At 49.9% G+C, this 25,407-nt stretch overlaps 4 protein-coding genes and 1 long non-coding RNA gene across 22 annotated transcripts in view; 2 read left to right on the forward strand and 3 right to left on the reverse strand.

The window, feature by feature from the left end:
• atp2b3b (ATPase plasma membrane Ca2+ transporting 3b) overlaps nucleotides 1-7,800 on the reverse strand; it is a 33,593-nt gene extending 25,793 nt beyond the window's left edge. For 12 of the 15 annotated variants that reach the window (XM_057039635.1, XM_057039636.1, XM_057039641.1 and 9 more), the window contains exons 1-2: nucleotides 7,344-7,800; nucleotides 2,778-3,473 (exon numbers count right to left, since the gene is read on the reverse strand). In XM_057039635.1, coding sequence (XP_056895615.1) covers nucleotides 2,778-3,024 — 247 coding nt within the window. In that variant the 5' untranslated portion in view covers nucleotides 3,025-3,473; nucleotides 7,344-7,800. The remainder of the gene's footprint in view (nucleotides 1-2,777; nucleotides 3,474-7,343) is intronic. The other 3 variants (XM_057039643.1, XM_057039644.1, XM_057039646.1) reach the window with 3 other exon arrangements.
• Nucleotides 7,801-14,280: 6,480 nt separating this feature from the next.
• Nucleotides 14,281-17,026, reverse strand: ccnq (cyclin Q). Its single transcript, XM_057039680.1, has 5 exons — nucleotides 16,645-17,026; nucleotides 16,248-16,431; nucleotides 15,934-16,066; nucleotides 15,630-15,848; nucleotides 14,281-14,651 (listed from the first exon to the last, which is right to left on the reverse strand). The coding sequence occupies exons 1-5, from the start codon at nucleotides 16,790-16,792 to the stop codon at nucleotides 14,562-14,564; spliced, it is 774 nt and encodes a 257-aa protein (XP_056895660.1). The 5' UTR covers nucleotides 16,793-17,026; the 3' UTR covers nucleotides 14,281-14,561.
• Nucleotides 17,027-18,596: 1,570 nt separating this feature from the next.
• cfap126 (cilia and flagella associated protein 126) lies at nucleotides 18,597-19,814 on the forward strand. Its single transcript, XM_057040119.1, has 5 exons — nucleotides 18,597-18,623; nucleotides 18,774-18,845; nucleotides 19,037-19,111; nucleotides 19,244-19,477; nucleotides 19,592-19,814. The coding sequence occupies exons 1-5, from the start codon at nucleotides 18,597-18,599 to the stop codon at nucleotides 19,712-19,714; spliced, it is 531 nt and encodes a 176-aa protein (XP_056896099.1). The 3' UTR covers nucleotides 19,715-19,814.
• A 248-nt stretch (nucleotides 19,815-20,062) lies between these two features.
• LOC130529440 (alpha-1,3-mannosyl-glycoprotein 4-beta-N-acetylglucosaminyltransferase C-like) lies at nucleotides 20,063-25,385 on the reverse strand. Of its 3 annotated transcripts, none has more exons than XM_057039660.1 (5): nucleotides 25,245-25,385; nucleotides 22,119-22,217; nucleotides 21,777-21,927; nucleotides 21,199-21,453; nucleotides 20,063-21,118 (listed from the first exon to the last, which is right to left on the reverse strand). In XM_057039660.1, exons 2-5 carry the CDS (start codon nucleotides 22,206-22,208, stop codon nucleotides 20,241-20,243), a joined length of 1,374 nt encoding a protein of 457 aa, XP_056895640.1. In that variant the 5' UTR covers nucleotides 22,209-22,217; nucleotides 25,245-25,385; the 3' UTR covers nucleotides 20,063-20,240. The 3 variants fall into 3 exon arrangements, with proteins under 3 accessions (XP_056895640.1, XP_056895642.1, XP_056895641.1); XM_057039662.1 differs by lacking the exon at nucleotides 25,245-25,385 and adding an exon at nucleotides 23,181-23,570; XM_057039661.1 differs by lacking the exon at nucleotides 25,245-25,385 and adding an exon at nucleotides 23,177-23,570.
• On the forward strand, nucleotides 23,873-24,286 carry LOC130529453 (uncharacterized). 2 transcript variants are annotated; one of them, XR_008951582.1, is made up of 3 exons: nucleotides 23,873-23,949; nucleotides 24,090-24,169; nucleotides 24,213-24,286. It is a non-coding gene; the product is annotated as an uncharacterized LOC130529453 (long non-coding RNA). The 2 variants fall into 2 exon arrangements; XR_008951581.1 differs by having other exon boundaries at nucleotides 23,920-24,009; nucleotides 24,090-24,189; nucleotides 24,253-24,276.
• Nucleotides 25,386-25,407: the final 22 nt, after the last annotated feature.

The raw sequence follows: 25,407 nt of genomic DNA on the forward strand, positions 1-25,407 counted from the left end.
CACTGGTTTAGAGCAGAGCTTTATTTTATGATTGGTTGGTGAGGAGTGGGTGGTGCGTGCGTGTGTGTGTGTGTGTGTGTGTGTGTGTGTGTGTGAGAGAGAGAGAGAGAGAGAGATCATTTGTATGCAGTAGCTGGCCATGTCTTTGGTTTTGTCCAGTGAGTTCACAACTGTGATGCTCAACAGGCCAAACAAGAAAGGGAGGGAGAGACAACAGGTGACCTTATGCTGAGTGATCAATGCAACATGCGTCCACCCCTCCGTCTATCTCTCCATTCTCCCTCAACTTCCTCTCATCCACTCTCCTCTCTTTCCCTCCTTTTCTCAAGCTCTCCTTGATGCGTCCTTGACAATGCGGCAAGCTGCTGTGGATTTCCCTCCTCACCCTTCGCCCCCACCAGAGACACGGACACAATCTCTCCATCCCTCCCTCCCTCTCTCCATCCTTCTCTCCCTCACTCCACCCTTCTCTCCCTCTCTGCATCCTTCTCTCCCTCACTCCATCCTTCTCTCCCTCACTCCATCCTTCGCTCCCTCACTCCATCCTTCTCTCCCTCACTCCATCCTTCTCTCCTCTCCCTCACTCCATCCTTCTCTCCCTCTCTCCATCCTTCTCTCCCTCACTCCATCCTTCGCTCCCTCTCTCCATCCTTCTCTCCCTCACTCCATCCTTCGCTCCCTCACTCCATCCTTCTCTCCCTCTCTCATCCTTCTCTCCCTCACTCCATCCTTCGCTCCCTCACTCCATCCTTCTCTCCTCACTCCATCCTTCTCTCCTCACTCCATCCTTCTCTCCTCTCTCCATCCTTCTCTCCCTCACTCCATCCTTCTCTCCTCTCTCCCTCTCTCCATCCTTCTCTCCCTCACTCCACCCTTCTCTCCCTCTCTCCATCCTTCTCTCCTCACTCCATCCTTCTCTCCCTCACTCCATCCTTCTCTCCCTCTCTCCATCCTTCTCTCCCTCACTCCATCCTTCTCTCCCTCACTCCATCCTTGTCTTTTTCAGTGTTTAACCTTCTTGTCCTTACTGTCTCCTCTGTGTGGACACGACAGTTTCATACAGAGGTTTTAGTATCTGTGTTGTCATGTGAGTGTATAGGAGAGAGGGAAGGAGGGAAGGAGGGAGAGAGGGAAGGAGGGAGAGAGGGAAGGAGGGAGAGCGAGAGAGGGAAGGAGGGAGAGAGGGAGGGACGGAGGGAGACAGTCATCTCTTCCATCTGATCTCTCCATTCGCTCCGTCTCAGCAGAGAGAGAGAGGGAAGGAGACAGAGGGAGGGAGGGAAGGAAGGAAGGACGGAAGGAAGGAAGGAAGGAAGGGAGGGAGGAAGGAAGGAAGGAAGGAAGGACGGAGGGAGACAGTCATCTCTTCCATCTGAGCTCTCCATTCGCTCCGTCTCAGCAGAGAGAGAGAGGGAAGGAGACAAAGGGAGGGAGGGAAGGAAGGAAGGACAGAAGGAAGGAAGGAAGGAAGGGAGGGAGGAAGGAAGGAAGGAAGGAAGGACGGAGGGAGACAGTCATCTCTTCCATCTGATCTCTCCATCCGCTCCGTCTCAGCAGCAACTTTTCCTTGTCCAGTGATCACAGAGGAGACAGCGTTCCGCAGCGTCCTGTGACCACGACAACAACGATTCCCACTCTATTCCTGCTGGAACAGGCTCACCGCTGTGGAACAGTCGGTCCAGACACTCGGCATCACTGTGACCAGGTGGACTCCAGGACGCCTCTCGTGGCCTGACTGGGACGCGTCTCAGCTCCAGGTGACTAACATATCTGCTGGTGCCCAGGAGCTGGCCCAGCGGGTCAGGGAGCCGCACCAGGTCCTGGTATCAGGGGCCACAGCCCGGTCCACCAACACGGAGCGATCCACACGCCCTGGCGTCACGTGCACTCTCCTCGTTCCTTCTCCGCCCTGGCTTCACGTGCACTCTCCTCGTTCCTTCTCCGCCCTGGCTTCACGTGCACTCTCCTCTTTCCTTCTCCGCCTTGGCTTCACGTGCACTCTCCTCGTTCCTTCTCCGCCTTGGCTTCACGTGCACTCTCCTCTTTCCTTCTCCGCCGTGGCTTCACGTGCACTCTCCTCTTTCCTTCTCCGCCTTGGCTTCACGTGCACTCTCCTCTTCCTTCTCCGCCTTGGCTTCACGTGCACTCTCCTCTTTCCTTCTCCCTCACTGACTTTCAGCCAACTTCTCTTCTGCTGTTGTGTTGCTAGGTTACGAAGCAGTTGAAGGAGTGGGTGTAGTGTGGTACCACACCCCTGTGAGAACCAACAAGTGTCTGCACATGGACACACATGCAGGACACAGGACACACACTCCAAACAATGTATGCCTGTGTGTGTGTGTGTGTGTGTGTGTGTGTGTGTGGGTGGGGGGGGGGGGTATGTGGGTGTTTGGGTGTGTATGTGTGTGTGTACGTGTGCAAGTTTCAGCCAATTTGTGACCTCGAGTTGCCTCAGAACCTTCATCCATCCACTCTCTCCTCCATTCATCCATCCACTCTCTCTCCTCCGTTCATCCATCCACTCTCTCCTCCGTTCATCCATCCACTCTCTCCTCCATTCATCCATCCACTCTCTCCTCCCTTCATCCATCCACTCTCTCCTCCGTTCATCCATCCACTCTCTCCTCCGTTCATCCATCCACTCTCTCCTCCGTTCATCCATCCACTCTCTCATCCATTCACCAAACTCTACTCCTCTACCCAGACCGAATCACCTAAACACTTAATGAGGCCTTGGCGTCTGTCACACCCGTTGCTATGGTAACGTCAGTGCTCACCATCCGTGGGGCTGGACAGAAGTCTCTGGCAGAGTCCCTCTGTGTCTCCGTAGCTGTCCTGGATCTTCTGCAGGGCGTCGGCCCCCCGGAGCTCCATCAGCTCCCGGAGCTCCGTCACCGTCACCTGGAAGTCTCCTCCCGCCTGGCCGCCATCCGCCCGACCTCCTCTGCTCCCGGATCGAGTCCCTTTGGGGTAAAACTCCACTGCACTGTTTGCCATTTCGCCCATGGTGGCGGTTGTGGACATGTCAGGAAGGATCTGCTCTGGTGGTGCTCAGTCTGTCGGCTGGGCTGCAGGACGGCTGCTCATCAGCTCCAAACCTCTTCTTCTTCCTTAACGTGAAACGGATTTATGGGTCGTTTTGGCTCCTGTCCGTCTCCACTGAGACTCCCGCTTCTCCTAGAATTGTCAAACAGGAGGAGGAAGGTCGAGGACGACGAGGGCGACTTCAGAAGGTCCAAACAAATCCAGCTTTCCTTGGAGGCCGTCTCCTCTGGAGGTCCACCGCTCTGTTCCTCCTGTCTGTCCCCCTCCCTCCAGGATCACAGCCAGTCCATGGATGGATGGACAGACGGGCCCAAAGGTTGAACGACACAGATGAAGGACGTTGGACTGAGGGACAAGCAGGACACAGGCAGTCAGCAAATGTGGGGAGGGGGTCCAACTCAAAGGTGATAGAGCTGGAGCACCAGGACCTGCGAGGCAGAGACAAACCAGGATTATGACATCACACTGGCAACGGGGAACTCCTGTCATAGTTTAATGTAGTAAAACAGACAAGAGACAACAGGAAGTGAGGGAGGACATCACAGGTTCCTTCACCTCGAGGAATCTGAAACTCAAGTTATCACAGCTGATTAATGAGTCAAAGGAAGCGTCACAGTTGTGTGGACGCGTTAATGAGCCTGAAACTGGCGGTTACCTGGCAACCAGTCAGAGCCTCACATAAGAGAGCAAACACCAGACCACTGGCCCCTCTGTCCCAGTATAACCAGTTACTGGCCCCCTCTGTCCCAGTATAACCAGTTACTGACCCCCTCTGTCCCAGTATAACCAGTTACTGGCCCCCTCTGTCCCAGTATAACCAGTCATTGACCCTCTCTGTCCCAGTATAACCAGTTACTGACCCCCTCTGTCCCAGTATAACCAGTTACTGACCCTCTCTGTCCCAGTATAACCAGTTACTGGCCCCCTCTGTCCCAGTATAAGAAGTCCATTTATCCTACTAGATTGATGTGACTGATCTATGACATCATAGCTGATCGATGGTGTCATGATTGATCGATGATGTCATGATTGATCAATGATGCCATGATTGATCGATTATGTCATGATTGATCGATGATGTCATGATTGATCGATGATGCCATGATTGATCGATGATGTCATGGCTGGCTATGTCATCAGCTGTTGCCTGTTCATTGAGGAGGGTTCCAGCGGGTCGTCATCCCTCCGTGTCTCCGAGGTTCTGATCGTTTCCGTCTCTCATCATCATCATCATTTATTTACGTGCACGTTTCCTCTCTCACACACCGCTGAGCTGGTGTTGGGCTCACACACGAGTCTGGACCACAGACTTCACGTTCTGCTCGTTTCTTGGCTTTGAAGTGAGCGCACGTGAGCGCAGGTGAGCGCACGTGAGTGCACGTGAGCGCACGTGAGTGCACGTGAGCGCGGGTGGGCAGGTGAAACAGGAGGGAGGAGCTTTGTTGATGGTTTGTGGTGCCGTTCCAACCGTCAGGTGAGAGAAGAGAGAAGGTTCTTCCATCCATCCATCCATCATCCATCCATCCATCATCCATCCCTCCATCTATCCATCCATCATCCATCCATCATCCATCCATCCATCCATCCATCCATCATCCTCATCCATCCATCCATCCATCCATCCATCCATATCCATCCATCCATCCATCCCCATCTATCCATCCATCATCCATCCATCATCCATCCATCCATCCATCATCCATCCATCCATCCATCCTTCCATCCATCCATCCATCCATCCATCCATCCCTCCATCCATCCATCCATCATCCATCCATCCATCCATCCATCCATCCTTCCATCCATCCATCATCCATCCATCCACCCATCCATCCTTCCATCCATCCATCCACCCATCCTTCCATCCTTCCATTCATCGTCCATCCATCCATCGTGCATCCTTCCATCCATCCATCATGCATCCATCCATCATCCATCCATCCTTCCATCCATCCATCCATCCATCATGCATCCATCCATCCATCCATCCATCATGCATCCATCCATCCATCCATCATCCATCCATCCATCCATCCATCCATCCATCCATCCATCATCCATCCATCCTTCCATCCATCCATCCATCCATCATGCATCCATCCATCCATCCATCATGCATCCATCCATCCATCCATCCATCATCTCTCCATCCATCCATCATGCATCCATCCATCCATCCATCATGCATCCATCCATCCATCCATCATCTCTCCATCCATCCATCCATCCATCATCTCTCCATCTCTCCATCATCCATCCATCATCATCTCTCCATCATCCATCCATCATCATCTCTCCATCATCCATCCATCATCATCTCTCCATCATCCATCACTCTATCCATCCATCCCTTTCACAGGGTCGTTGTTGATCATTTTATTTTTAGAACCAAGCAACTCCAGGTCAACAGAGCACACAGGTGTATCACTGTGAAAGTTTCACTCATCTTATGTTGCCTTCAAATGGGAGTCCAGTGTCCTGGTGTCTGTCCCAGTATGGTGTCTGTCCCAGTACTGGTGTCTGTCCCAGTATGGTGTCTGTCCCAGTATGGTGTCTGTCCCAGTACTGGTGTCTGTCCCAGTACTGGTGTCTGTCCCAGTATGGTGTCTGTCCCAGTACTGGTGTCTGTCCCAGTATGGTGTCTGTCCCAGTATGGTGTCTGTCCCAGTACTGGTGTCTGTGTCCAGTACTGGTGTCTGTCCCAGTATGGTGTCTGCCCCAGTACTGGTGTCTGTCCCAGTATGGTGTCTGTCCCAGTATGGTGTCTGTCCCAGTACTGGTGTCTGTCCCAGTACTGGTGTCTGTCCCAGTATGGTGTCTGTCCCAGTATGGTGTCTGTCCCAGTATGGTGTCTGTCCCAGTACTGGTGTCTGTCCCAGTACTGGTGTCTGTCCCAGTATGGTGTCTGTCCCAGTACTGGTGTCTGTCCCAGTATGGTGTCTGTCCCAGTATGGTGTTCTGTCCCAGTACTGGTGTCTGTCCCAGTATGGTGTCTGTCCCAGTATGGTGTCTGTCCCAGTACTGGTGTCTGTCCCAGTATGGTGTCTGTCCCAGTACTGGGTCTGTCCCAGTACTGGTGTCTGTCCCAGTATGGTGTCTGTCCCAGTACTGGTGTCTGTCCCAGTACTGGTTGTTGTCCCAGTACTGGTGTCTGTCCCAGTATGGTGTCTGTCCCAGTATGGTGTCTGTCCCAGTACTGGTGTCTGTCCCAGTACTGGTGTCTGTCCCAGTATGGTGTCTGTCCCAGTACTGGTGTCTGTCCCAGTATGGTGTCTGTCCCAGTATGGTGTCTGTCCCAGTATGGTGTCTGTCTCAGCTCGGCATCAAATGAAGTTTCCTTGTCTAGATTTGTGTTAAATCCAGTAAAAATGACCTGATTCACTCCAAGTTAAGTGAAGACATGAAATGGAGATATCTAATTAGATGAAGATATTTAATAAGATGAGAATATTTAATGAGATGAGAATATTTAATGAGATGGGAATATTTAATGTTCTCACTCAAAAGTGTTGGTGAATTCCATTAGCATCAGAGATGTCAGGTGATGAGTTTCAGATGTGGTGGGTGGAATTAAGGATTTGACTCATGCCCACGCGCGCGCACCCACACACACGCACAGTCCCATGTCTCCCACAGGACTGCCCACTCCAGCTCTGAGCCCGGACGCGTCCACGCAGCAGCGTGATTCCACACTAAACGACCTTTGCTGGTCACCTTCAGACGTGATCCAGCTCCAGACTCTCTCCGACACCCGCAACACGCACCGTCATCGGCGGGACGCAGCTCAGCAGCGAGGAGACGGATGATACAAGGAGAACCGCTGCGGTGCGACACTGCTCGCGTGTCCCCCCCGCAAGGTTACCGGCCCGGCACGGCCCGGCTCGGCCCACTCACACCCACCTCCGCGGGCCCTTTGACCGGAGAGTGGAGCAGACACCCCCGCAGCGAGCATGTGCATGTTCTGCATGTGCGAGAACAAGTGATGCTGGGCGGACGCGGTCCACAGCGCACCCGCATCCACTGGCACACGAGAGATGGACGGATGTATACCATTAGCGCGCGAGCGCACGCGCACGCACGAACACTCCGATAATGTCATAGCGCCGCTCGCCAGGGTATTATGGTCTGCCCTGGCGCTATCAAAGCTGAGCACGGCCTGTGGAGGAGAGCCCGGGCCTGCGTTCACCTCCTCAAAGTCCGCGAAAAACATCACGACCTGCGATTAAAACCTCCAAACGGCGCCCTGGGTAAATAACGGTCACGCACGCACGCACGCACGCACGGACTCACTGACTTACCGTGCAGGCCGAGCTCAAGGACATCAGCATCAGAGCGCGGGCGGGAAGGCAGAATCCCCGTTAATCTGCGTGTGCGTGGAGAGGAGAGTGTCCCAAACCGGATGAGAGGATACAGAAGGAGGGGTGGGAGGGGGCGGCGGGCCGGGGCTGCGGCACAGGCAGCCTGGAGTCCGAGCGGCCGAGGGATGAAGAGACGACGACGGTGCTGATGAATATTCCGCTCCGCGCGGTCACCTGACGGCTGCTCGGCGGAGCTCTGCGGCTGGAGGAGAGGGAGGGGGGAGAGAGAGGAGGAGGGAGGGGGAGAGAGAGCGGGAGAGCGGGAGAGAGGGAGAGAGGGAGGGAGGATGAGCCGGCTTTAAACACCTCTGTGCGGAGAGGGGAGGGGCAGCACAGCCCGGTAACTGGACCCGGTTCGGTTCAGGGAGAGGGTCACTATGAGTGGCAGCGAAAGAAAAAAGGAAGAGAGACGCTGTGGAGGGAGGAGAGGCTCATGCGGCATCTTTGGAGGAGGAGAGGAGGAGGAGGAGGAGGAGGAGCTCCGTCTCAGCATCCGCGAAGGGAAAGAGGTAAGGGGGGGTGGGGGGGGTCGATACGTCATTATCTATGGTGGCGTCATGACGACATGACACTGGTTTGGGACAAACATCAAAAGTGAACATTAGCTTTAAAATCGAAGCTGAGGAGAAAAATGAAGAAAACTCCAGGTGACTTTCATCCTAATTTCCCACGTTGGGACGGGCGATGACATCGTAGCAAAGGTCAAATCCTGACATAAACATCAATAGTTTCAGATTATTTTGATACGCGTGTTCATGTTTCTGAACTCGCTGCAGCTTTGCAGCCCTGCAGACAGTTCACCGTCCAGGAGCAGAGCTGGACAGGGACATGTGTGGAGGTCCTGGGTGGCCTCCACCAACTGGACGTGGAAGACCTTTGGTTTGGGGATGGGAGATGGATTCGGGATGGGAGATGGTTCCAGAAGGTCAACCACGACTGCAGCAGCCATCAGAGCTGCGCTGTGTCCACACAGAAGCGTCTCCTCAGGAAGAAACCTTTGAAAAACTGATGGTCTGATGGACCAGAATTGAAGTCATCGCCCTTAACAACCACATTTAGAAGAAACCAGGCTCCAGCTCAGGTAGAATCATGCTAACCTTAGCCAGTTATACTGTTAGCATGCTAGCATTAGCCTCTAATGACATCAGCCTGCCGTAAGCAGTCCCAACGGCAGCCCTGGAGGAGTTGCCAGCTCATCAGTGGGCTTTTTGTGAGCATTTGGGCCTTCAGTGCCTTGCTCAAGGGTATCTTGGCAGTGCTTTGAGGGTGTCCTCAGAGGGGAGGAGGGGGAGGAGAAGATGAGAGGAGAGGTGGATAGGAGAGGAGAGGAGAGGAGAGGAGAGGAGAGGAGAGGAGAGGAGAGGAGAGGAGAGGAGAGGAGAGGAGGAGGAGGAGAGGAGAGGAGAGGAGAGGAGAGGAGAGGAGAGGAGAGGAGAGGAGAGGAGAGAGAGGAGAGGAGGGGAGGAAAGGAGAGGAGAGGAGAGGAGAGGAGGAGGTAGAGGAGAGGAGAGGAGAGGAGAGGAGAGGAGAGGAGAGGAGAGTAGAGTAGAGGAGAGGAGAGGAGAGGAGAGGAGAGAGGAGAGGAGGAGAGGAGAGGAGAGGAGAGGAGGAGGTAGAGGAGGGGAGGAGAGGAGAGGAGGTAGAGGAGGAGAGGAGAGGAGGAGGTAGAGGAGAGGAGGAGGTAGAGGAGAGGAGGAGAGGAGGAGGAGAGGAGGAGGTAGAGGAGGAGAGGAGAAGAGAGGAGAGGAGGAGAGGAGAGGAGGAGGGAGGTAACTCCCAACAACGTGATGTTTAGAGGAGGAATCGTCACCATGAGAACAGATTTTTCCTGACTTCCCTCCACCAAATATTCCAGGATGAATATTTTAGGAACGCTTGGATATTTCCTGCGACACATCCGAGTTCTCCTTCATCACTTTGCTTCTGCTCCCTTCTTTCCTGGGACGAGAGGCTTCATGGCGTACTGCCACAGCATCACGTGCTCCTCAGCATTTCTCCTCCTGACACATTCTCTCCTTCATTCCCATCCGTCGCTCCTCTTTTCCCTCCTCCTCCCTCATGTAGCTGCTGGGAAAAATCTGGCTGCTTTTCTTCTGTTGGCTTTAATCCCGTCATCCCTCTCTTCACCTTCATCTCTGCACATCATTTTTAACCTAAAGGATGTTTGTGTTTTAGTCATGTGGGGGGTCAGAGTAACAGAGTAACAGAGTAGCAGAGTAGCAAAGTAGCAGAGTAACAGAGTAACAGAGTAGCAGAGTAGCAAAGTAGCAGAGTAACAGAGTAACAGAGTAGCAGAGTAACAGAGTAGCAGAGTAACAGAGTAACAGAGTAGCAGAGTAACAGAGTAACAGAGTAGCAGAGTAGCAGAGTAACAGAGTAGCAGAGTAGCAGAGTAACAGAGTAGCAGAGTAGCAGAGTAGCAGAGTAGCAGAGTAACAGAGTAGCAGAGTAGCAGAGTAACAGAGTAGCAGAGTAGCAGAGTAGCAGAGTAACAGAGTAACAGAGTAGCAGAGTAGCAGAGTAGCAGAGTAGCAGAGTAACAGTAGTAGCAGAGTAGCAGAGTAACAGAGTAGCAGAGTAGCAGAGTAGCAGAGTAACAGAGTAACAGAGTAACAGAGTAGCAGAGTAGCAGAGTAACAGAGAGTAGCAGAGTAACAGAGTAGCAGAGTAGCAGAGTAACAGAGTAGCAGAGTAACAGAGTAGCAGAGTAGCAGAGTAGCAGAGTAGCAGAGTAGCAGAGTAACAGAGTAGCAGAGTAACAGAGCAGCAGAGTAACAGAGTAGCAGAGTAGCAAAGTAGCAGAGTAACAGAGTAGCAGAGTAGCAGAGTAGCAAAGTAGCAGAGTAACAGAGTAACAGAGTAGCAGAGTAACAGAGTAACAGAGTAGTAACAGAGTAACAGAGTAGCAGAGTAGCAGAGTAACAGAGTAACAGAGTAGCAGAGTAACAGAGCAGCAGAGTAACAGAGTAGCAGAGTGAGTAGCAGAGTAGCAGAGTAACAGAGTAACAGAGTAGCAGAGTAACAGAGCAGCAGAGTAACAGAGTAGCAGAGTAACAGAGTAGCAGCAGAGTAACAGAGTAGCAGAGTAGCAGAGTAACAGAGTAGCAGAGTAGCAGAGTAGCAGAGTAACAGAGTAACAGAGTAGCAGAGTAGCAGAGTAGCAGAGTAACAGAGTAGCAGAGTAACAGAGTAGCAGAGTAGCAGAGTAACAGAGTAGCAGAGTAACAGAGTAGCAGAGTAACAGAGCAACAGAGCAGCAGCAGAGCAGCAGAGTAGCAGAGTAGCAGAGTAACAGAGTAACAGAGTAGCAGAGAGCAGAGAGTAGCAGAGTAAGAGTAACAGAGTAGCAGAGAGTAACAGAGAGTAGCAGAGTAGCAGAGTAACAGAGTAGCAGAGTAACAGAGTAGCAGAGTAGCAGAGTAACAGAGTAGCAGAGTAGCAGAGTAACAGAGTAGCAGAGTAACAGAGTAGCAGAGTAGCAGAGTAGCAGAGTAACAGAGTAACAGAGCAGCAGAGTAACAGAGTAACAGAGTAACAGAGTAGCAGAGTAACAGAGTAGCAGAGTAACAGAGTAGCAGAGTAGCAGAGTAGCAGAGTAACAGAGTAACAGAGTAGCAGAGTAACAGAGTAACAGAGTAACAGAGTAGCAGAGTAGCAGAGTAACAGAGTAACAGAGTAACAGAGCAACAGAGCAGCAGAGTAGCAGAGTAGCAGAGTAGCACAGAGTAACAGAGTGTAGTTAGTGTGTTGATGTGATATTAGCACGATGCTAGCCCGATGTTAGCCTGATGCTAGCCTGATGCTAGCATGGACCCTGGAGCTGATGGCTCAGCTGCTGCCGTCTCCAGGCGTCTCCAGTCGGGCTCTCCTCTGCTGCTGGTTCCTCTCAGGCATCAGGAATCCTGGAATGAACAACGGCCGAAGCTCAAACTTACCGAGGTTATTGAGCTGATCTTTAACTTTGTGGCTGGATCCAAAAGATCTTTTTAGAATTATAGGAGCGGAAAAGCGAATTAAACTAAAGTTAAAGTATAGGGACAAACTCCACATTTCACTCAATTTCAGTGTTTTTGTGCAACATCTCATTGGCTCATCTGCTTTCCTCTCCTCCTCCTCAACCCTTCCCTTCCTCCTCCTCCCTCGTTCTTCCTAATGTTGTATTAATAATGAAGATGATGCATGTTCAGCCAGAGCCCATGAATTAAACATCAGCTGGGAAGGAGCACTGATGGAAGGAGGGAAAAGAGGCTGAGAGGTGAAGAGAAGAGAGGGATGGAGAAGTGAAGGAGTGGTTCATCTTTGTGTCTCACTCGTCCAGCACACTCTGATCACCTCGCTGCTGCGAGCTTCCATCTGCTGACACATCACTTCAGCCATGACTCTGAGCTTCAGGGGAAGTCAGAAGGTCAGACACATGACCGGCTGTGTGTGTGTGTGTGTGTGTGTGTGTGTCTGTGTGTGTGTGTGTGTGTGTGAGAGAGAGAGAGAGAGAGAGAGAGAGCGAGCGAGCACGTGTGTTTACAGCCCACTGACAGTTTTTGGATGTTACTGTTACATCAGTGCCGAGTGTCCTTGAACTGATAAAAGCTCTGCAGCCTTTAGCCTCAGACCTCCACCTCAGACCGGGCCCAAGTTCTAGACTTGTATGAGTGTGTGTGTGTGTGTGGTGTGTGTGTGTGTGAGAGAGAGAGAGAGAGAGAGAGAGAGAGCGAGCGAGCACGTGTGTTTACAGCCCACTGACAGTTTTTGGATGTTACTGTTACATCAGTGCCGAGTGTCCTTGAACTGATAAAAGCTCTGCAGCCTTTAGCCTCAGACCTCCACCTCAGACCGGGCCCAAGTTCTAGACTTGTATGAGTGTGTGTGTGTGTGTGGTGTGTGTGTGTGTGAGAGAGAGAGAGCAACAGAGAGAGGGAGGGGGCAGTGATGGATACAAAGTGGCACTCCTCACGGCTGCTGTGGCTTCCTCCATCCGTCCCAAATGTGCCGCAGCAGAAACAGGATTCAGATCAGCCTTGAAAGTCCAAAACCGACTGGATTTAATGAGATTAAAGTTGATGTAAATCCAACAGAACCCCGTGAATTCTGCGTGACTCGGCAACTCTACACACGTTTTCCGTGAATTCCACCAATCACAGCAGCAGTTTAAAAAAAACAGCAACACTTCTATTTCTGGAATTAGGAAAACACACACACACATACACGCACACACACACACACACAGACACACACACATGCACACACACAGACACACACACACACTCACAGCTGCCCGTGGAGCTTCTTTCATTCTGTATCAAGATTTTAACATCTTATTGATTCAATCAAGGTCATCAAGATATGACCAATAAGGGAAATGGTTTGGTTTAGCCCCGCCCCATCCTACAGGCCCCGCCCCTGCAGCTGGAGCTCACCTGTGTCATCATTCATGACACACAACGTACCAGATGTTGCCTCTCCGCCCAGAGCAGCAGCTGGAATGTTACCACCTGATCTGTGTTGTCCCTGATTCTATGTATTCTAGTTCTAGAGTAAATGGACCTGAACTGTTCTCCTTCAAAGTGTGTGTGTGTGGTGTGTGTGTGTGTGGTGTGTGTGTGTGTGTGAGAGAGAGAGAGAGAGAGAGAGAGAGAGCGAGCGAGCACGTGTGTTTACAGCCCACTGACAGTTTTTGGATGTTACTGTTACATCAGTGCCGAGTGTCCTTGAACTGATAAAAGCTCTGCAGCCTTTAGCCTCAGACCTCCACCTCAGACCGGGCCCAAGTTCTAGACTTGTATGAGTGTGTGTGTGTGTGTGTGTGGTGTGTGTGTGTGTGTGTGAGAGAGAGAGAGCAACAGAGAGAGGGAGGGGGCAGTGATGGATACAAAGTGGCACTCCTCACGGCTGCTGTGGCTTCCTCCATCCGTCCCAAATGTGCCGCAGCAGAAACAGGATTCAGATCAGCCTTGAAAGTCCAAAACCGACTGGATTTAATGAGATTAAAGTTGATGTAAATCCAACAGAACCCCGTGAATTCTGCGTGACTCGGCAACTCTACACACGTTTTCCGTGAATTCCACCAATCACAGCAGCAGTTTAAAAAAAACAGCAACACTTCTATTTCTGGAATTAGGAAAACACACACACACATACACGCACACACACACACACACAGACACACACACATGCACACACACAGACAGACACACACACACTCACAGCTGCCCGTGGAGCTTCTTTCATTCTGTATCAAGATTTTAACATCTTATTGATTCAATCAAGGTCATCAAGATATGACCAATAAGGGAAATGGTTTGGTTTAGCCCCGCCCCATCCTACAGGCCCCGCCCCTGCAGCTGGAGCTCACCTGTGTCGTCATTCATGACACACAACGTACCAGATGTTGCCTCTCCGCCCAGAGCAGCAGCTGGAATGTTACCACCTGATCTGTGTTGTCCCTGATTCTATGTATTCTAGTTCTAGAGTAAATGGACCTGAACTGTTCTCCTTCAAAGTGTGTGTGTGTGTGTGTGTGTGTGTGTGTGTGTGTGTGCATGTGCATCCATTGAGCTCAGCTCTGACTGGGAGCGAATGAGCCCCAGCAGGATGGAGGATCCAACCATCAACCCCGGTGGTTTTAGTCACTGGAACCATTCAAACGTCCTTCAGAACCATCGTGGGTTTATTCTCCTGATGGATCCAGCCGACGCATCGAAGGTCGAGCTGAGGACACCTGAAGGTGGCGCTGCAGTCGCCCCTCACGGGGACACGTCTCCTCTCGGAGCTTCTCACGTACTGTCCAACACCAAAAGTCCTCATATTGTGTTTGTGAAGGGGGGCTGGATGGAAAGGGCCCCATGGTCACACGAAGCCAAACGCTGTTTAAAAAGGCCGCTCAGCAAATCAATGTTTTTATATTTCACATTAAATTTTACACAACTGCAAAGATGAGTGTGTGAACATCAAGTACACACTTACTAATACTAATTATTACAGATGTCACCTCCCCGACACTTTAATGACTTGTTTATCTAAATAAATGGGATCTGGGATCTTTCTGGAAGTTCTGACTGGAACACGTCATACAGTGGCAAACATCTCCCCTGGTGGCCACGCTCAGTACTGCATCCGCCTCCGTGTGGAAGCCTCCGGGAGTCAGAAAGTCTCCGCGCTCCTTCACACACACTTGGCCTCCATGTCATAGAGATGAAGGAGGTCTGCGATCACTGCGTCAAGCTCTGACCTGGTAACATCCTCACACAGCACCTGTTCAAATGTAAAAAGACACCTTTAGGCATCAGGTTACACACAAGTCCAGGTTCCTCATGGGGGTCACAGGTAACTCCTGTCATTTATCTATGCAGGGCGCCGCATTAAATCATGAAATATCTGAAATGAGCGGCTCAACACCCATCAACCAGTGCAGAGGTGGTCTATTAAAAGCTAATCTTAAAATCCTTGCCTGCATGAATGAATCCCATCTAATGCAGCTGAGTACCTGCCTGTGGCCCGGAGGCCGCTGGGATGCCCCCCACCCCTCGCTCCGCTGCCACACACTCATCCTCCCAAAACACCCTCTGTTAAACGCCTAAAGATATTAGCCACATTTATCACATCTAGGAGAGATTAAGCAAGAATTTGACTTTACCTCCTTTAAAAGAGCCAAAGATTTTCCTCCTTACTGACATAAATTTGCTTAGATTCACCAGGTTTTGTGTAACCGTGGCAACAGAAGAGATAAAGAGAGATAGATGAATGAACAACCCCTGAGTGTGACAGTCTGATATACCTGTAATAAGACATTTACGACCCCATGTGATAAAGCTGGTAACTTTTTGGGAGCTTTGAAAATGGCGAGCTGGAGCAGCTGGTCACTGTGGTCGACACGACTCCTTCAGACAGCATTTTAACCGCCGCCGTCATCATCAATGAGGGTTTGGCAGCTTTTCCAGCCCCTTGTGCACCAGCTTCTCTCAGCAAGCTCATCAGAGTGAATTCTGCCAACGTCATCATCTCACATTCATGTATGACTCTTTTAAAACGGCGAGACGACACGAGTATGAGGAAGGAGGAAGAGACAACACCTCTTCTTAAAAACACACCAACCTTTTCATGGACTCTTGCCAAAACAGATTTTGGATAAAGTACAAGAATATTTCTGATGTTAAAACAAAGCCAGACAGTTCGGAGCCTAAACCCGGAGTCGAGTGTTTGACAGTTCCGCTACGGAAGACGAACACGCACCTTCCACCACTCCTTTTCCCCAACAGGCAGCTCAACGCCGTAGCTGTTCAGTGCCAGGTAGAGTGTTGCTATGGCGATGTGTTGGGGGGTGTGGCGGATACACATGACTCCGTGGTAACAGTCTCTCAGCAATGCCCAGGAAGTTTCTGCCACGGGAGTTCGAGACCAGGCGTGGCGGTTCACCATCGACCCAACAGACGTCAGGTAGTGAAGCAGATACTGCAGAAACACACACACCACATGACCACGTGACCACGTGACCACACACCCCTCTGGCCTCAGGGATGGACGCACGAGCACACACCTTGTGAGGGTGTTCAAAGCAGACGTAGAAGTTGAGCTGTCGCAGAATGAGCAGCTCACACTGCACCACGCTGTCCCTCAGCTCCCAGAAGTCCTTGTCACATTCTAGAGGAGCTCTGCCACTGTTGAAGTACCTGCAGAGGGGGAGGGGAAAGGGGGGGGCTCCCAAGAGTCCCGTCACACCCAGATGTTGAGGAGTGCAAGCATTTCTGGCATTTTCATTATTTTGGTAGCAAGTTCCAACGATATCTTGGTGTTTTTATTTGAGCAGGCTGATTCGTGCCACCACGGCAACCAGAGTTGCCTCCGCTTTACCTGTGGCTTACGTTGATAATATCACGAGTCCTGATGTGCTGCTCCTCTATCTTCCCAGCCAGGTATAAACAGCTCATGGCCACCAGGTAGGGTTCATACGCCTGCAGGCTGACCTGCTGGAAGAAGCGGTGGTAAAGCACACATGCAGTGGCCACAGGGACCGAGCGCATCGCCAGCTTCACTCCTGAAAGGCGAATAGAAACACAAGTGCATTTATAACAACGAGCCAACCCGACTCGTCAAACCAGATCACAGACGAGTAAATGACATGTGCAAACCCCTTGCATAAACGCATGTAAAATAAAAACAAATGTGCCAGCTTAAGTTGTATTAAAGCTGGATGTGAAGTAAGTTAACTCTTCGTGACTACACGGAGGTCGGCGGTTTGGACCGGTACCTGTCTCCATCATGAAGCGACACACGCGGAAATGAGTTTTTATGTCTCCAGCAGCATCAGGATCCGAATCACCACCAGAACCCTGACGGGTCGCCAACTTCCGCGGTCCGGCTTCGACCACATTCAAACGAGAAGACGGACCCTCCATGGGTCGCGTGAACGAGCCGGTTAATACTGAAGAGCCGTCGAGTCCCAAAACAGAGTCGCGATCGACTCCGCTACGAGGAGTTGCATCCGGAAATGTAGCGTTAATCTGGAGGAGTTAACGTGTTTTCGGATAGTTTCCGTCAGAAATGCTGACATTTGCATGCTAATAGCACCGACGGCGGATTATCTTCATGGACGCCGCAGACACCGGAAGATAAATAGTGGGACTTCCGGCCACCCGTAACGGTGCGATCGGGGTAGCTGCCAATTCTGTCCGGACTTCCACAATTGTCGGACAGATTTGGTACCTACACTGGCACTAAATAAATTTCAAATGTATAAAAATTGAAGAGAATTGTGTTTGCTTTTTGTATATGTTTCTGTTACAGTTAGTTTAGAAGTTAGGGATAATAGAATCTTTAGCAAGAGTAAAAACGCTAAACAGTCAGTTGACCCTCCCTCAACATGACTGTTGTTTAGATAATTGCAATCAGGGGAGACAGTCAGGCTGAAAGTGTTAAACACCCATTGTAAAACTGGACAACAGAGTTTAGTGGTGTTGATAAGTTCATCTGCAAGAAGAATGTGAATTTTGACCTGGCTATCTGGGAAACAATGGAGAACAAGGACTGTGCAGCATCAAATTTTGAACTGGCCCGGAGCTCTGTAATATTTGTAACTTGAATTGGTTCTATTTGCTAAATACATTTTGAAATTGGCATTTTCCTTCTTAAAGTCTTCATTCAGAGAACACGTGGATCAGCAGTGACACACGTGAGTATTGCGATCCAACAACATGTACGTATACATGCCCATTTTTTCCAAAACGAGTTTCTTCTAAATCACAAGGAACACGTTACTTTTAATCAGGGTTATTTACATAATCATTTCAAGTCAACATGACATACTTGAACAGGAAAAGAATAGGACAGGTTTTAAATATACCCCCCACCCCACCACCACCACCACTTAGAAACGACAAGTATTAATGAGAAACTTGGAATCTCTGGACTTAGAAAATTAGACTTTTCAGCTTTCAAAGATTTTCCACACAGAAACGGGAGAAGTGAGAAGACTTGCCGCGCAGCATTTCCCTTTGAATTATTTAACGTTTCAAAACCGATGTTTGTGAGGTAGCAGCAGCTTCTACCGAAGGCTTTAGGAAACCTCCCCACAGAAGCACGAGAGAACAGCCTATTTTGGTGCGTGAATCTCAACATTACAGCTCCATTACGGAGTCTGAATGGTGTTTCTAGGTGAAAGAATGACAGCTGTGCCCTCAAGCAGCGGGCAAAGTCCACGGCCTTCCGGAGGCCTCTCTCATAGGATAACATGGGTTTAGGCCTTCTGGATGGAAGGCCAAAGGGGTTAATTCTGCTTTCAAACTTGTCGTATTCATGTCCAGGAGTCCTAGCACACCATTCTGGAATTGTCCATTGAGTTTGGAATATTTCTGTGCCTGAACAACAAAGGATGTGGAAGGAGATACGCTTCAGAATGGTCCCGTGTAGATATAAGCTCAAGTAACCCGAGACTACAAATTAAAGGATCAAAGGAGCTTTGAATGAAATCAACAGACATTATTATGTTACACCGCTCCATTGTTTTAGACCGGCCTCTATACTACTGGCAGTGGTTAACCTCAACCAGTCAGTACAGAAAGACAATCTACAAGACTATTGTTGAAGCTCAGACTGTTGTGAATAAAACTGACTCACATTTAAAGAGACAACTGAACTCTTCTTGCACTCAACTAATCTCACTACAAACAAGGGCGAGGTGAGCGCTTGCCAGAGGACACGAAAATGTCATCCAACTACTCAGCAAACCAGGTAACAAATGTTGAAAACGGATGCCGTTAACTAGTCTGATGGAACTTCTGGAGCAGGTTTAACAGCCGCTTCGATGATTCATTTTATTAAGAGTTGCAAGACGTTACTGCCTCGCCGACTTTTGGGCTCAATAATTCAAATTGACACTTTCCTCCTCAGTTTGAAGGTGCCTTTAAGCCGAGAAGGATGCGTGTTTGGAGTTCGTCAAATTACGTCAGTAAGGTGAGACTGACATCTGACTGATCTGCGTCATAATGGATGATTATGGAAACAGTCACGTGCACATTTAGATTTAGACCAGTAACTCACATAAAACGGGATGAATTCAGAATCAAAGCAGATTTCTTGTAACTCAGTTTGGTCCGTGTGTGTGTGTGTGTGTGTGTGTGGTGTGTGTGTGTGTGTGAGAACAGAGACCTGCTGCACGGTCAGGTCGCACCACCTTCATTTCTGATGACAGGGGTCATCTCCTCCCAGGAGCAGAAAAAGTACCAAAGCTTTTTTCTTTAAGCTCTTTTCTCCTCATTTTTGATAAAGGTCAGAAGTGACTTTAACCCTGTGTGTGTGTGTGTGTGTGTGTGTGTGTGTGTGTGTGTGTGTGTGTGTGTGCGTTGCTGTAGAAGAATAGTGCATGGCCTGACTTTAAGGGAACCTGGGCTCTGCCCAGTCGTATCCCAGCCCGCCACATCAACCCGACCAGCCGTTCTGTTGATGGGCTGCAGCAGCTGAGGTCCTTGGGTCTTTATCCACAGCTCACTGGCAACAATCAGCTCCAGCCAGACGGTCGATGTTCTGATGAGGAGCAGGATAACAGTCAGTATGAAGATGAAGACATTAATGTCACATACATAGAGGTAGGCACAGTCACCCGATCAGTACTTTACTTTTACGGCCCTGATCGCTACTGTACACGTAGATGTTTGTATGCATCCAAGTCTGAACACATGGAGATGAATGATTCTGTTCAGTCTAGTGAGGATGGAGATGCAGCTCCTTCAACCCGAGCAGAAGCTCAGAAGGCCCCACTGAGGAGACAACAGTCCTGCAGTCTCTTAATAATCGAGATGAACAGCCGCCAGCGGTTGAGATAAAGTGAGTGATGTTCAGCTCCAGGAGGAGCCAGCAGCAGGACCAGGGTCCAGGCAGCATCTGCACCAGCTTCTAACTGCATGAAATAAATTTGCAATGTTAGATTATGGTTTAGTGTGTGACAAGAGTGTAAGATTACCAACCAAATATAGGAAGCTGATAAGGCGCGAGGAAGAGGCGGAGACAATGAGAATGTTTGCTGTGCAACCAAACTCCTACACAGCACCCGTGTTCCTGTGGTCACCGCCACTGCAGCAGGAAGTGGCTGAAGTTCAGGCTTCTCAGCAACTGAGAGGCTCAATAATTATTGTAGACACCCTGAGCTTCCATAAAAAACTGAGAACGTTGAATATGGAGGATTTGAAAGGTTTTATATAGCTGTTGGAAAGAACATTGCAAGCACGTGTACACACGGGAACGCCGCAGCTCAATGACACCTCAGCATCTGGAAAAAGAGTGAAAACTCGGCTGACGTGAACTTTGAGCGCTGCTCAGGTTGAGAAGGGTCCTCCTCCAGGTGACCTTGGGTCAACGAGTTCTGACCACGATCTTTCTGATGATGAGCCACGCGCGCTGGTCTGCAGTCACGCGTATCCGTAGACAGGAAGAGGCGGAGCTGTAGTCTTTGTCCAGCTCGTTCCGCTCAAACCTGCCGTTCTTGAATGTCCCGACAGACTGGAACTCTCCACAGCTTTTTCCTGTGGGGGTGGTAATAACCTCATGGCCGATCTCGACCTGACCCGACTCCAGCAGGTCTCGTCCCTCCGTCCCCGTTTCTACGACTATACTGGTGAATACTGCTGGAACGTCCAGGACCGCAGCCCAGAAGTTTCCTTTCTTTATGGAATTTGACCAAAAGAATTCCCCTGCATTGTCCCAGGCGCGCCTCGGCGCGTTGTCCCGGTAGACGGACATATCAGTGAAAACATCGGCATTAGGATTGGGGTTGACGTCCTCTTGGAAGTTCTTGTCCTTTAAATGATTGTGTTTACCATCAAAGGAAGAGAAGGTCCCCATGTGTTGGAACAGTGACGGTTTGAAGATGATGGTTTCCTTCTGAGTCATAAGCTCCCGGAAGTGGGACATCAACCAGTCGCAGGGCATTTCCTGGTAGAACAGGAAAAGGAAGCGCGCCAGAAGAGGAGCATCCACAGATTTGTAGAGTTTCCCAATGTAGCCAAGAACTGAGAATTCAATCACTGTCCAGGTGGTCATCTTGGCCTCCTGCTCCTCAGTCCTCCTCCTGATGTGGGTGAAGAAGTTTTTTGCACAGGAAACATCATCCTCCAGTTGGAGGTAGTAATGACTGAGCCCAGCACTGTAGTTGATGAGGAAGGAGTAATCCACGTTCTGCTTGGAGCGGAAGGTCACCCTATTTGGAGCATCGTTGTAGTTCCTCTTCAGACCTGCACGAGAGCCAAAAAGACTTACGTCAACGTCACAGCTCCAATCAGCGCCCATCTGTGGGACCACACTGGAACAGCACCTTGGAGAGGAGGGTAGAAATGCTGAGGAACATGGAGCACCAGCAGGTGGCCCTCTTCCAGCTCAGAGGGAAATCTACTCGTGATCTCCTTCACTGTAGCTTCTCTCCAGCTGGCATCAAAATCTGCGAGCAGCAGGACCACCACCATGGATGCCCGCTCTTCAGGAGAAGACTTGGAGATGATGGACTGCAGAGTGGACAAGAGGTACGTCCCGTGAAGCCTCCTCACGGATGAGATCCCCACTGCCAGATACCCTGTAAACATCAGAGAAGCCTCGTGTCTGCGTGCACGCCGGTGTTCAGCTAGCAACTCCGCTTAGCTCAGGATGAGGGAAGCTTCACCTCAGACCAAACCAGAGAGACTTTAGCTCAGAAGTGGTCTCACTCGGTCTGCAGGTCAACACACCAACTGTTGGGATTTAAATGTGCGCTCAGACCTGAAGACAAGTGTTTGTGAGCGCACCTACGGCCAGACGAGGCGTCGGATTTTCCTTATTGGTGCAAGTGAGAGCAGGAGCAGGAAGTAGAACTTTAAGATTTGAACATCAATAAAAGCATAAACCAACATTTCGACTCACTCTTTTGGTTGGATGGTGTTCCAGCCAGCAGCTGGTAGGAGACATTGAGAGGCAGATAATTTTGACTCTCGACCCAGGACAGCTGAGGGGCCAGCTTCACTGGGCTCACATTCAGCTTCTTCAGAACGCTTTCTGAAGGTTCCACAAAGTCCTGCAAAGCAAGCAAACACGCACACACCCACACACACACCCACACACACACAATAACAAAAAGCTAAAGCCCAATTGATTTAGGAATGTTGGCGTGATATGCTGGTATAACAAGCTGGTATACCAGGATAACAAGCAATTTCACGGATGTGTGTGTGTGTGTGTGTGTGTGTGTGTGTGTGTGTGTCTTACATTTTTGATTAAATCTGAAGGGGCAAGGAAGTAAAAGCCTCCAAAGAGAAGCACAATGGCCAAAATAGTCGCCTTCTTTATAAAACGCATTTTTCTCTACTGCGCGCACACACACACACACACCACCACGCACACACACACCGCACACGCGCACACACACACACACACACGCACACACGCACACACGCACACACGCACACACGCACACACGCACACACGCACACACGCACACACACACACACACACACACACAACACACACACACACAACACACACACACACACACAGAGGAAGTTATGTTTGGGCGTAGCTCACATGGAAAAAGTAACAGTAAATATTTAATCAACACTTAGAGCAGTCTTAAAAGTTTAAACAGATTACAGTTTTATATATACAGTTTATATTGATATAAAGAGGCAAAATTATCTGCCTCCTCCTCCCTCAACCTCACTGTGCCCCCTGTCTACCTCAGGACCATGGGGGCCAGAGCTTTCAGTCGCTCTGCTCCTCACCTTTGGAACTCCTTACCACCAGACATTCGAAATATCGACTCTCTCCCCGTATTTAAATCAAACCTCAAAACACACCTTTTTCGTCTGGCTTACTCACTGCACCACCCTTAATTGTTTTCTTTGTTTAGGTTTATGATTATATGTTGCTTTGTTGATCTTATGTATGTATGTATGTTTCACCTACTATTTTCTTTTTTTTTGTTGTAATTGGTGCTATTGCAACTGTTGTTGAAATCTTAACTGTGAAGCTGACCTATGATTTTAAATTGTAAATAGTGTTTAACTGTTGCATAGATGTACTGTAAAGTGTCCTTGGGTGTCTTGAAAGGCGCTTTGAAATAAAATCTATTATTATTATTATATTATTATTATTAATATTGTGTCTATTAAAATAATACTTTTATTATAATATAATAGTTTGGTTATTCTATCACTGTTTACCTAGTTATGCATTTATTTCCTGATCTCATTAAACACAACACTGAAATACATGAGTGCAGTTCTGAATAATTAATAATCAAAACTGATTATTACACACACACACACAAACCAGCTCCACCACTTCCTGGCAACCCCTCCAGGCTGTTGTGAAGGCCACGTTTCCACTCGGCCTGTCAGACTGCGTTCCTCAGCCAGTAACACTAGAAGCTCCTTTTACTTCTTTCACGATGAACTAAAGGATTAAAACCTAACACCTAAAAACAAGAGCAAAGAAAAAGTCAGAACATTTCTAAAGTCCCTCCAGCTGACCAGTTCACTGTGAGTCTGATGGTTAAACGTTTGACGGTTCACTGTGTTTGGACCACGGAGGACTGATCAGGATAATAAAGCAGGAAGCTTCTCAGCAGCATCGACCATCAGGTTCTGATGCCTGTAAGACCCAGAGAAGGTCCCTGAAGGGTAACCCTTCCCTCCCACTGCTCCCAGTTAACCTACTAGCATCAGTTAGTACTTTCAGGACCTTCACCACCATCCTTCTCTTCTTCCACAGGGTTCCTCTCTAGTCTTAGATCCAGCTTCTTCATCTCGCCTCTCTGTAAGCTCACCCCCTCCTAGTTCCTCTCCTTCACACTCATCTATGCTGACCTTCGCCTTAGGGACAGACATCCACTTCTCCAGCTTCTCCCCCACCTATCCAGGTTCTCCCCCACGTCTCCAGGTTCTCCCAGACCTCTCCGGGTTCTCCCAGACCTCTCCGGGTTCTCCTCCGCCTCTCCAGGTTCTCCCCCACCTCTCCAGGTTCTCCCCAACCTCTCCAGGTTCTCCCCCACGTCTCCAGGTTCTCCCAGACCTCTCCGGGTTCTCCCAGACCTCTCCGGGTTCTCCTCCGCCTCTCCAGGTTCTCCCCCACCTCTCCAGGTTCTCCCCGACCTCTCCAGGTTCTCCCCCGCCTCTCCAGGTTCTCTTCCTCCTCTCCAGGTTCTCCTCCTCCTCTCCAGGTTCTCCTCCTCCTTTCCAGGTTCTCCCCCACCTCTCCAGGTTCTCCCCCACCTCTCCAGGTTCTCCCCCACCTCTCCAGGTTCTCCCAGACCTCTCCAGGTTCTCCCAGACCTCTCCAGGTTCTCCTCCTCCTCCTCTCCAGGTTCTCCCCCACCTCTCCAGGTTCTCCTCCTCCTCTCCAGGTTCTCCTCCTCCTCTCCAGGTTCTCCTCCACCTGCCCCTTGCTCTCACTACAGATCACAATATCATCTGCAAACATCAGAGTCTAAGAAAGTTCCTGTCTAACCTCTACTGTGTGTTTCCATTACCATAGCAACAAGGACGGGTGCTGAGAGGCGATCTACAATGCAGGCTAAGCTCCACCCTGGGAGACCTCTAATTCACTTGGCAATCAGGCTCATTTAAACTGATGTCCGCTCCCATAGAGGGACGTATGGGAGTGACACCTGACGAATCTAGTCCCGAAATTAAGAAAAAAGCCTGGAAGAGAATCTACACAGACCTCCACCCTGATGGTTCACCAGCTCTCATACAAGTCCTGGACCAGGCCAACCCACTTCTGCCGACCCAGACCTGCAGCTTTAGCACCTCCAAAAAGAACCTAGCTGAGGTGTCAGCAGCCCCTCAGGAGGACCTTCAACAGGAGAATCCATGAGTGTAGAGGGACGGTCGGTGCTGGTGGAGCCTTCAGGGCAGAAATCATTCTGTCCTCACGTCTGTTTCTCTGCCTGTCTGTCTCTCTAAAGTCTACACATTCAAAGACCCCAAGCAGACAGGAAGATCCATTCGTGCAGCTCCTTTAGCATCAGAGCTGAAACCGGTTAGATGCTTCTCCAGAGCTTCTCTGACTGCTCTGGAAGTTAGAAAATAGATAAAACCTCGCAAACCAGTAAGAGGTTCTTGAAGCCAACGGGGGGTTGTGATATTTACACGAGCCTCTTTGTCCACAAAAATAAATCCGATTATTCTGAGAGTGAATCCGATCGGGATGTTTCTGTGAAAGTCATTTAGATCATTTCTGAATTTGCGACCTTCAGCGAGGAACCAGGAAAATCTGCTCGAAAACATCGAATCTGAATGAATTGGCGGAACTTCTGAAAGCTGAAGCGGTTTCTTCCACTTTCTGGCTGATAGAAGGGAAACACGAATCAAATAATAAACCCGCCAAACTTACCGCATTCACAATGTTAAAGCTGCATCGTCGTTCCTCTGATAGCGTTTCTGCGCGACCTCACCTTTTATGAGGCGTCACGTGACCGCGGGCAGGTAAAACATTACCTGTTGACAACGATTGGTCCACGCCCGGATGAGCCAGGAACGCTTGTTACATGTGGAAC

Source organism: Takifugu flavidus, chromosome 8 (genome assembly GCF_003711565.1).
Source record: "Takifugu flavidus isolate HTHZ2018 chromosome 8, ASM371156v2, whole genome shotgun sequence".
In the NCBI taxonomy this organism is placed as follows: Eukaryota; Metazoa; Chordata; class Actinopteri; order Tetraodontiformes; family Tetraodontidae; genus Takifugu; species Takifugu flavidus.

Coding starts and splice junctions, on each gene's coding strand:
- ccnq (XM_057039680.1), bottom strand. CDS start 16,792: ATGGAGGGTCCGTCTTCTCGTTTGAATGTGGTCGAAGCCGGACCGCGG. Junction 16,432..16,644: donor TCGCTTCATGATGGAGACAG/GTACCGGTCCAA, acceptor TTCGCCTTTCAG/GAGTGAAGCTGGCGATGCGC. Junction 14,652..15,629: donor GGGAAAAGGAGTGGTGGAAG/GTGCGTGTTCGT, acceptor ACATTTGAACAG/GTGCTGTGTGAGGATGTTAC.
- cfap126 (XM_057040119.1), top strand. CDS start 18,597: ATGTCATCCAACTACTCAGCAAACCAG. Junction 18,846..19,036: donor CGTCAAATTACGTCAGTAAG/GTGAGACTGACA, acceptor GTGTGAGAACAG/AGACCTGCTGCACGGTCAGG. Junction 19,112..19,243: donor TCCTCCCAGGAGCAGAAAAA/GTACCAAAGCTT, acceptor GCGTTGCTGTAG/AAGAATAGTGCATGGCCTGA.
- LOC130529440 (XM_057039660.1), bottom strand. CDS start 22,208: ATGCGTTTTATAAAGAAGGCGACTATTTTGGCCATTGTGCTTCTCTTT. Junction 21,928..22,118: donor CTTCAGATTTAATCAAAAAT/GTAAGACACACA, acceptor CTTGCTTTGCAG/GACTTTGTGGAACCTTCAGA. Junction 21,454..21,776: donor AACACCATCCAACCAAAAGA/GTGAGTCGAAAT, acceptor TGATGTTTACAG/GGTATCTGGCAGTGGGGATC.